Source organism: Ruditapes philippinarum, unplaced genomic scaffold, assembly GCF_026571515.1.
Source record: "Ruditapes philippinarum isolate M1 unplaced genomic scaffold, ASM2657151v2 ctg2630_1_1_1_1, whole genome shotgun sequence".
Classification (NCBI taxonomy): Eukaryota; Metazoa; Mollusca; class Bivalvia; order Venerida; family Veneridae; genus Ruditapes; species Ruditapes philippinarum.
In genome coordinates this window covers 158,530-169,702 of record NW_026857765.1, presented here as the reverse complement: position 1 = coordinate 169,702, position 11,173 = coordinate 158,530, and the positions used below count along the sequence as shown (strand labels likewise).

General features: G+C 29.0%; 1 protein-coding gene across 1 annotated transcript; it reads left to right on the top strand.

The window, feature by feature from the left end:
* Positions 1 to 1,793: 1,793 nt before the first annotated feature.
* LOC132750862 (uncharacterized) lies at positions 1,794 to 10,532 on the top strand. The gene is made up of 3 exons (XM_060740922.1): positions 1,794 to 2,022; positions 7,847 to 7,926; positions 9,131 to 10,532. Exons 2-3 carry the CDS (start codon positions 7,880 to 7,882, stop codon positions 10,317 to 10,319), a joined length of 1,236 nt encoding a protein of 411 aa, XP_060596905.1. The 5' UTR covers positions 1,794 to 2,022; positions 7,847 to 7,879; the 3' UTR covers positions 10,320 to 10,532.
* The last annotated feature ends 641 nt before the right edge of the window (positions 10,533 to 11,173 follow it).

The window sequence follows — 11,173 nt, the reverse complement described above, 5'->3', positions numbered from 1 at the left end:
TACAGATGGTTCACCAGTCATTTTACTAAAATCTTGGGCGAAGTGTTCGTAGCCAAACATAAATAGAAATCTAAATATTAAGACCCGGGTTCAAAATAATAAATGCTTCTTTAAATTAAGCTGCATAGCTATTAGCAAAAACATACAAAAATATAGCTATTATGTTAACATTATTATTAAAGTTAAATGTATTTAAAGTAGAGATCTAAACTGTTACAATGAATTTAGTTTAGTCTGACAAATACGGCGTATAGCATTGGCATATAGTCATGAAAACGACAGCCTCGTTGAGTAAGTGAAACTCAAACAAGAAAAACAAAACGATACAATATACGTCAGATAACAACACATAGTTAAATGGCAGTCGTGATGCGTTATAAAGTATTACGACGAAAGCATATTAAGATGTATTACGACTAAGTAGAATTGACATCAAATTAATTCAAATGACGTTAGGAAAAGATGTCAACCTAAGAAAGTTTTTAAACCACATGTACGTAGAATAGTAAATGCCGTTTGCAATGTTTCAATAATTTTCTTTGTTCATTTCACAATATCATTAATTTTGGATACATATTAAAGATTTTCCTGAAAATGAGAGTGACACTAGAGGCATGCGGCAATGTTTTTTGTTTGTAACTCTTTTTAAAGCAGATAGACATAAAAGACATGTTTATCCAATGCTCATTCGCTGTTTTATCATAAGGTAAATTATTAGAACAGTTAATTAAGATTATGCAATCTTTCTACATATATAGGTAATTCAAAAATAATAAAAATAAGGAAACTAATTTTTTTTTTAAATAAATAACTTAATATTTTATTATACGTGTATAGTAGGAAAAACTTCTAACTCACTTTTGTATATAATTATCAATAATAAATGCAATACTGTAAATAAAGAAACTATATAATTCATAAATGTCACAAATCACAAACTTTATTTGCTTTAACTTATTTGTGAAATTTTAAGTCACTTTTTACGCTATTTCTGTCAATAGACAGCATGAACATCAGTAGTTGTTGTTTAAATATATAAATTCATATATTTGATGGGTAAGATGCTAGATTCCTGCTAAATTTTGGTTGTTCTTGCACATTTTAGAATTTGACAACAAAAAAGAAACAAAATATGACATTTTGTAAAAACATGATTTTTTGTCTTATTAACCTATTGATGTTCTATATTACCCATATACACGCCTTTTTACGCTTCCCCCCTTTTGTTGTCTCAAATGGTGAAAACAAATGCCTTACTTGGAACCCAAACACTTGTTTTTGTTTGAGAATTGTTGTTTTTACCAAATAAACCATTTCAATTTAAATATGTTATAAAATAAGTCATAAATATGTTTAAACATTTTATTTCAGTAAGTTTAAACTCAAACACATTGTCAAACTAATCGAAACATTAAAAATCATACCGTCGCACGTTTTATTTATTCTGTTGTTTTTTAGTTATCATACGATAGGCACGTAAATATATATTTTTCTTCGAACATACAAGGATATCATGTTTTTTCTGCGTGTTCTTATCTCTCTAATTATTTCATGATTTCAGAAGCGCATGAAATTGGAGAGTTTTTAAATATGGAGTATCGAAAAAAACTGATGACATATTATTTACGATATGGTGACACTAGAAACTGATAGTATAATATTCAAGAAATTCCAGAATAACTTTGATACTTTTCCAATAAAGCTTCAATATCCGAGATATTCCATATGGTTCATTAATATTCGCGAAGGCAAATGTACACAATGGATCAAGTTGATTTTTAACGAACACAGAACACCTTAACATCGTTTCCGTCACTCTGGAATTCCCCTAGCAATAAAAGTCTTTGATTATTTTGATTGAGCTCTCAGTGTAAATATTGGAAGTCACGTGGGCTGAACAAGAAGTCTTTTAAAGGAGGTGAATAGAGTCAATTTACTGGAGTTGAAAATTACAGCTCGAGGACTGGTGAAGTGAAATCTAATACGGAAAGAGAATTCTAACGGAAAGTTATTGCGTTGAAGGTAAGATAGAAAGTTTCAAATATTTTTAAAAAAATGCTTTAAGCATTTAAACAAAAGTTTCAAATATTTTTAAAAAAATGCTTTAAGCATTTAAACAAAAAATGAATAAAGTATATATTGAAAATAATTTCGTTGATTATTGATAAATAAGTATCGTATTTTTTGTATTAAGTATAGATTACTTACATAAGTTATTAATAACTTATATCAATTTTTAAACATAAAGCATTCAAATGAAACAAGTGAACAAGTGAATATATTTTAGATAATTTTGTATTCTTTATAATTCTCAAAATTAAGTTAAGGAGAAATAAACTGTAACTGAAATTTAAAATTTATGTTACAAATCAAAATTTAACAAAATTTAACAGAATCTTTAATCAAATGTATTAATTCAATCGTATTAAATAGTTATGAAATATTTCTAACAGTTTTGATACTTTGTAAACCAATGGGAAAAAAGGGAAAAATTTGATACAAATATAAATTACTTATTTTTTTGCTTTTGAAACTATTTGTTTGCATGTTGTTTAGGACTTTTATTATTCAGTTAAAATATAAGGTATGACACTCCTGATATACTTACATTAAATCATTGTTAATGACCGCTTTTGAATAAAAAAAATAGAATTTCCCCGTATACGCTACTGAAATTATGTTTGTATTTTTCAATATTTTTTACGATTTTAATTAAATAATAACAACAAATGAAACCTGTCACAATTTATAATTATATTACAATAAATTGTATAACTTTGCTTACATCAGATATACATGTAAACTTCTCTGTCAGTTTATTTGCAATAAGAATATCAATCATTTAATTATAAAGGTAGGAATAAGTTCTTACAGTATTATATTCTAATTATTCTATTCATACATTTGTATGCTGTCAAAAATCAAAATTATGATATTTCAAAAACTTTAATATGAATTTCTTTACCTATTCATCATTATGATGCTGTCTCTTTTTCTTTATTGATCACAATTTGAAATTCTCAAAAATTACATAAGAATTTTATTTCATTCCTGTTTATACATTACTTTTATCAATTGATATTGTCTTTCTTGTTGTAATGAAAAAGCAACACCGTTTTATCAATAAAGTAGAGGAAAAAACAACACAATGTACTGATATTTATATTATTATATTCAACTTGAATACATTTCTCATCCATTTTTTTCTTTTAAATAATGACATTTTACCTCCGCATATTTAAATATTTTTGACACGTTTTTGGCATGATGGACTTGAAATATAATTATTTGCAATTCTTAAGTTCTTATTTGATTTATCTGTTTCCTCCCTTAGTAATTATTTGCGATTTAATATATCTGCTCAGATTTGATACGATTTCTAGGAACGAATGCGAGACGTTGTTGCAGAAACTCATTTTGGGAGCTTTTTCTTGAACTAAGTGCTGTTAATGATCAAATGACAGGCGACATTCTTTTGCTTTTGGCTTAAGTCTGGCACCGGAAACAAAGTAATGAAAATGAATGAGATTCAATCAATAAAGAAGTGTTGGATTACACACAATGTGACAGAAAACAAGATTCATTTCAATGGATATTTCGTCTTCTTCACTTTATAATTAATGTAACAAATTGTTTAGAAAAAAACTGTTTTTCTGCAACATAAGATACGGTTCTTATTTTTTGTATTGTTTCGGATTTCATTGTTTGTCCTTTTTTCTTTATTGTTGTTATACTGCAGGATATTAACATCACTGGTAACGTCATGGTGGTTATTAGCATGTCGTGGCAAGTGCAAATGAACTTAACGTATAATGTTTGCCTTTAATGTTTAACATAATAAGAAGTTACATGTATATCTTCTTTTCGAAACTGAGACTCTTAATAAATATAAAATAACGCAATTTAAAAGTTTAATTTATTATATATTTTATTTTTATATTCATTTATTATTCATAATTTTAATATTAAATGTTCTAGTATGTGCGAATTATAATATTTGGAATAGCTTAAATGCATAAAAAGCGTTCTTAAAATATAACGAATTGAGTTCATGAGTATAAAAATGACGATTTGTCTTTGTTAACACCTTTCCAGTGTATGCATTATTACATTTGAAAGAAAGTCACTAGAAAATTGGGCGTGTACCGAATACACAAATCGGCTTATAAATGTAGCACTGTCTCAAATATGTGACACCACGAAATGTCGCGATTTTCATAACGTTTGATGACCTTTAAATGTATGGTTTCAATAGCATCATCTTGATCGTTTAGTGATCGATGTCAAGTTAAAGTCATAACCTTTAATATTTGCAATGTGAAAAAGATTAAAGTATTCCTTTATCTTTTTTGTTAATACACAACATATCCTTCGGCGTTCCTGGAAATTCATTATTGTAATTCAATTCTCTTAGATTACAAAAATATATCCCATGAAACGAAAGTCAAAGACTAACAGTGCCTCTATAGAATTATACAATTTATTTTTCAGTGATAGTCTTACAGTATTATTCTATTACATAAATAAACAAAAGAAAACTAAAGAATTGTTGTTGGTATTCTTCGACTTCCTTTTTGATTCTGATTTTGAACTTCTTTACATTAGAATAATGTAAAACAGCGACACAAATCACAAAAAAACAGTGTTATACTTAAAGCTTATTTACTTATATTTCATTCATATGCAATAGGTACTCTTAATACTGTATAAGAGGATATCTTTTGCGTCACAAAAACTTTGCAAATGTCAAAAAGTGGATTTTTTGCGTGCGGAAATATTTGCAAAAAACATGATTTATTGAATTTAATACATTTTTGTGATATCTTTAATTAAGCAGGTACATGTTGAGAATATGTCGTTATTGTAATCGTTCTATTCAGTAATTTATCACATTTATCATTTATATAATAGTTTGAAATATACATTGTTAGATTGATAGACGACATGATCACACATTTCTTTGTCATATTTTGAAACATTCTTTTGTTATATGAATAACCTTTTTATGTTTTTAACACATACATATATAATTTCATGAAAACACTTGCGATTCGTTAAGACCAAACTTAAACAAACAAGCAATGAGAAAAACTAATCCCAGTACCTGAACAGTTAAACTTATTCATTTAAAAACGTGTTTTCAAATTAAAGAAGAAAACTTGCCTTAAAAGAAATAATTTTTGCGTGATGAATTATTTGCGAATAATTTTCAATTTTCAAAACTCGCAAATAGCAAAATTAACAACTTATACAGTTATCTTTAAACTATCTATTTGAGATACTAATGACCCGCACTTGTAATGCAAATTAAACTTTCCGTCACCTTATCATGAAAGTAAAACAAAATAAGATATTATTAATATGATATTTAAAATGAAATAACTTAATTAGTTTTATTATACCTAATTAACATAGACTGAACTCTATCGATGTATATTACAAATGACAGGTATCTGCAAGTCATGCTACGTGACTGCAGAGACATAGATGTTATCTATGTCTCTGGTGACTGATAACGGTCAATGTACATCAAAACACAAATCAATATTGCGTTACATTCTCAAAACTAATGCCCTTTAATTTCACCAAAAGTTCAATGATCATCCAACAACGTTATAAAACTATAATAATGATACTGATGCTAACCAGAGAGGAACTGGGCTTTACACGTGTGATAAAATCCAGATCACTCTTAGTATTTCTCCCCTGGTGTGTTCTTTTGGAAACGTTTTATTTTCTATGATCCATTAATCTGCAAATTAACTTGAAGGTTAATTGAATGTTTATGTCCTAAATGACATATTTTTTTTTATTCAAATATCATTATTTTTCTTATAAATAAATTGTTAAAAGTTACTCTAATGCAATAAATACATATGTGTTTAACTTTTGTTTGTGTGGCCATTGAATGTCTGACGCCAATTACTTTACATGTGTCTTTTTTCCGCGGTTCAATGACAAAAGTCGAAAACTGCCCTTATTTTACTAATTAGTATAAAGAAGAATAAAATGTGTTTGCTGTTCATGAATATCAATCACCGAATCGAGAAAATAGTCTCATTTCATTTCACGCTTAGTACTCGTGGAAATATTGCAATACTTTACTCCTGATTTAGATATATACTTGTTTAAAGCATTTTCGCACACAAAAAGATATATCCTCTGTGTACCTATTGCTTAGTTACGACATTTTATCTTTGGACACTAAGAAAGGATGTCATTTCTGATAAAAGCTGTGAAGCATTTAATTTGTTTTATTTGTTTGATTGTCCCGTTTAATAATGATTCTGTCTTAAAATAAATAAACAAGTAAATAAATAAATTAATATTTTTTTTCAAAACAAGGGATAAAATTGCAGACTTTGTTTAATGTTAAGGATGTCTATCACAGAATCACGAAGAATATAATATCCAAAGAAAACATTAAAAATGCTTGTATTGAAATTTATTTAGCTTTTATTAAACATAGTATTTTGATAAATATTGTTTGGAATTTACTTTCTTTACTTTTCAATAAAAAAATGAAATAAGGGTATTATGCTCAGTTATGTTTAAAAATTTGAAGTTCACCTGTAAACATTTAGTATGACAAAGCATAAGCCCACAATGGTAAGTTCATAGTTGTTTTGTGAAAAACAGCATATAGTACATTTAAGATCATCTAATAGTCTTGACTTTTTTTATCTGTAAAACCCAGCATGAATGACTCAATACTTTGATAGATGTATCCATGTGTTTTATAAATATTTGTTATAACATCTTATTTTTATTCCAGTTGCACAAGTTCACAACTCTACAATAATTTTATATCTGACATTTGCTTGAACATATTCGCACTTAATTTACAATCAATCTGCATTATCAGAAAATCAGGAATTTCAAAGCCATATGAGCGGCTCAGATAACAATATTTATTGGAGCAAATCTTATTTTAGCAGCAAAGAATAGGCTGGTAATTACTTTTAACAACCACTGAAGTAGACTTAGGGGTTTACAGAGAAGCTTTAAATGAATTGAACTATCGACAAATTACTGTAGAAAAACACTTGCTCTTTCCCTGTTCATAATCTGACGATGCACTCAACCATTTCATTAATTGACGAAAAAGTGATATTTTCCTCTTCTTACAGTACATTGAAATTCATGCAAGCAGGAAACGAACATGTAGCAATCTACATTTTTAGATATGTTAAACAAAACAAACAACATCTAGTTGTTTGATTGAAGTTCAATTGCTAACCATTTTAAACTTATTTTATGTCTTTTTTTATTTAATCTGCTTCGTCTTGTTTTATCCTACTTTAAAACGATAAAAAAGCTAAATAATTTAGCAACTTTTAGGAGTATGATTCTTGGCAGCGGAGCCAGGGCGACTTAAATATTGTTAACGCATTTCAAAACCGGTGACCAATTAAAGCAGTGCTATTCTTAGCAACCCTACTTGAATATTGAAATAGTTTTGATCAGTGCCGGCAGTTTTTTATGCATGTGTGTTTCGAGTTGCAATGAAACATTGTTTTGTCCTTGCACAATACGGGGGAACAAAAGTCTACCTAAATAACCAACAACCATTCACAAGTCTATTCACATTTTTTCTCAGAAGGCAATTACCATGAAATCGTCTAACAATTCAGTCGCCCTCAGCTAATACTGATCAAATAAAGTTTCCGGAATAATGAAATTTTTTCAAGATAATTCCTCTCGCATTAATGCCACGTTTTATGTAAAGTGGACAAACAGGATCGTGAATTTGTCATGGGGATATATATTAATAGCCAGAGAACATGTTTGTATTAAATGATTTCATTTCCCCGAGTTTGTACTTTCACTTTTTTGTTATTTTCAGACTCGAAGAACCGAGCTCGAACTTTTTTGTGATATGGCAAAACATGGAGTATATTTCGTGGTCACTTTGATATCTGTTATGTAAGTTTGATTTTAATATTTTTCTGTCAAATTAAAAAAAAAGGAAAACTTAATAGAAGTTAAGTACATAACTAGTTGTAAACGTTTGGACTGGTTATAAATTTAGAATTATAAACGGACAATCGAGGCTATAAGAAAGGAAAAACATACATGTGTTTAAATAGTTTATCTTAAACTGGTAGTGTTACTGTTTGTTGTTTAAAATCGATGGTAAGAATTATTATATATTTATTTAACAACAGTCAATTAAAGCGCAATCATAAAATAATGACAATCACATTGAACGGAGACTCTTTAGAAAATATTAAATCTGAAATATCTTCTTGAAAAATTATATAATACTTTTTTCATATCGTTTACAAAGTTTCTAATTTATACAAATTATTTTGGTATCACGCATTGAGACAATTTACAGAATTAAATATATATTCTGCAAACGCTCAGCAAAAGGTAAAGAGTATGCATGTATATTATTAGTTATAAAGATTTTTGACAGGTTATATGGCCCTACATAAACGGTATTTTTGTTTGTAAATATAACCCGAGCGGCGAGGGTTATATTATTGCAAACGCCCGTTGATATACGGCCATTTAATATGTCAGAAATATGTATAATACAACCAGCATCATTTTTTAAAGAGAGAGAGAAAATGTGAGATTTCTTCATAAATCTAGCGGCTCGGGTCATATTTACAAATAGCCGTTTATATAGGGCCATATAACCTGTCAATAATCTTTATAACTAATTTATAATACAGCAAGCATCATTTTTAGAGAAAAAAGTAAGATTTTTTCATGAATCGAAAGCCGTGTTTATAAAATCATATAAACGTCACGATTATCCAATGAAAAGCGACGTTACAAACGTGCAGTATTATAAAAAAACAAAATAAACGTCACGACTATCCAAAGAAATGCAACGTGACAAACGTGTAGTATATTAAATCATAATATACCTTCTCGATTACCAGACATATAACGAAATACTAAATGCGGGCACCGACCTTAATTGACAATTCATCTCCATGATGCGAGTAGAAAATTAAAAGAAATTACAGGTGTAAATTTACAAACTAATTTATAACTATGCCTATTAGCCAGCATCAGACTACTGAAAGATTCTTAAGGCAATGCTATATACCTTTTAATGCTGAAAAATTATCAGATTGATTTTATTAACAAAATATGTTCTTTTTCTTAACAGTTATATACAAGGAACACTATGCGAAACTTCGGGAGATTTAGATTCACAGGGCGGAAAATTAAAACGGACTGAGCGTGATACGGTTATTAGTGACCAAGGGGAAATTATAAATGTCCCTGATGATGATGGACATCTTTTTGAAGACGATAATGTTGATAGTTTTCCAAGTGGAGAAGCCGAAAAGAAAAGCTTTGATATGTTGGCAAGTGGACTGGTGGGAAAACGTTACGATGGACAAAGTTTTGATCCACTTGCAAGTAGTTTAGTGGGGAAAAGATATGATGGTGGGACTTTTGATCCACTTGCAAGTGGACTAGTTGGAAAACGATATCGTGATGGAAGTTTTGATCAATTAGCAAGTGGTTTAGTTGGCAAGAGATATGATGGACGGTACTTTGACACTCTTGCTAGTGGACTTGTTGGCAAAAGATATGATGGTGGTCATTTTGATAGTCTTGCAAGTGGCTTAGTCGGAAAAAGGTATGATGGAGGGCATTTTGATAGTCTTGCAAGCGGCTTAGTCGGAAAAAGGTATGACGGCGGGCATTTTGATAGTCTTGCAAGTGGTTTGGTCGGCAAAAGGTATGACGGAGGGCATTTTGATAGTCTAGCAAGTGGCTTGGTCGGCAAAAGATATGACGGACGGCATTTTGATAGTCTAGCAAGTGGCTTGGTCGGCAAAAGGTATGACGGAGGGCATTTTGATAGTCTTGCAAGTGGCTTGGTGGGCAAAAGATATGACGGAGGTCATTTTGATAGTCTTGCAAGTGGCTTAGTTGGCAAAAGATATGACGGAAGGCATTTTGATTCTCTTGCAAGTGGGTTGGTCGGTAAACGGTACGATGGACGACATTTTGATCCGCTTGCCAGTGGTTTGGTAGGAAAAAGGTACAGATACTTCGATACCCTAGCTAGCGGTCTTGTCGGAAAACGAAATATTGGCAACACACATTTCAGAACATTGTTAAATGCTAAACGAAACTGGTATGATAAGAGATATAGGTATTTTGATACTCTGGCAAGCAGTTTAGTTGGGAAAAGAAGTGGACAAGCGACGACAGATAATGAAAACATGAACGGCGATTTGGAAAATGAGCCATATCCAAATAAAAACATGTTGTTCAAAAGACAATTTGATGACCTTGCAAGCTCTTTGATAGGCAAAAGAACAGATGAAGTTGTAAGCTAATACACTTTAGAAAACGTTTCAATATATGGAAGTGTTATTTTGTTATATAGAAAGAAAAAAAAACTTCCTTTGAAAATTCACTTTTTTTTCAGAAACAGTAATTTTTTTCAAAACGCAAAGTAATAGTGATATTGACTATAATGATATCCTTTAGATCTACAGTAAATGGATTTGAAAATTTGGTTTTAATTTAAATAAAATGAAATACATATATGATTTATACAAAATAATTACACATCATATAAAATTTAAGATAAATATAAATGATTTTAACACCATGGTCTTTTTGAAATAATAATAATATAAGCGGATGTATTATAATGCTGACTTTATCATCTAAATGATAAGTGATTATTTTATAAGTTTCAGTAATAAATAAATGTTTTATATCCTTTGGCTTACACTTTATCAATTCAGTCACAATATTGATGTTTTTTTTTTGTTTTTTTTTTGTTTTTTTTTTATAAAGAAAGTACACCAGTTTGAATTTGTTAAGACAAAAAAAAAGAAACATGATGTTATGCAATATAACTACGTTTGTTTGGAAAATGATCCATATGGTCTAAAATGTTATTATATTTTGTAGAATCAAAAGTGCATATCCAATAGATTTTCATCATTTTTTATAACTTATATCGCAACAGCAAAAAAACTGTACACAAATATATTTTACTGTATACATGTATTATAAATTGAAGTGAAATAAACAGAATTAACATTTTGATTAAATAACGGTTTATATCAATTTCACTGATGACAGATCAAATATGATAGTTATACAAATTATTAAGTCATCTCTAAAAAATATGTAAACAAACATTATTTTATAATCTTGATGATATCTAGTATTATAT

Coding starts and splice junctions, on each gene's coding strand:
- LOC132750862 (XM_060740922.1), top strand. CDS start 7,880: ATGGCAAAACATGGAGTATATTTCGTGGTCACTTTGATATCTGTTAT. Junction 7,927..9,130: donor GTCACTTTGATATCTGTTAT/GTAAGTTTGATT, acceptor TTTTCTTAACAG/TTATATACAAGGAACACTAT.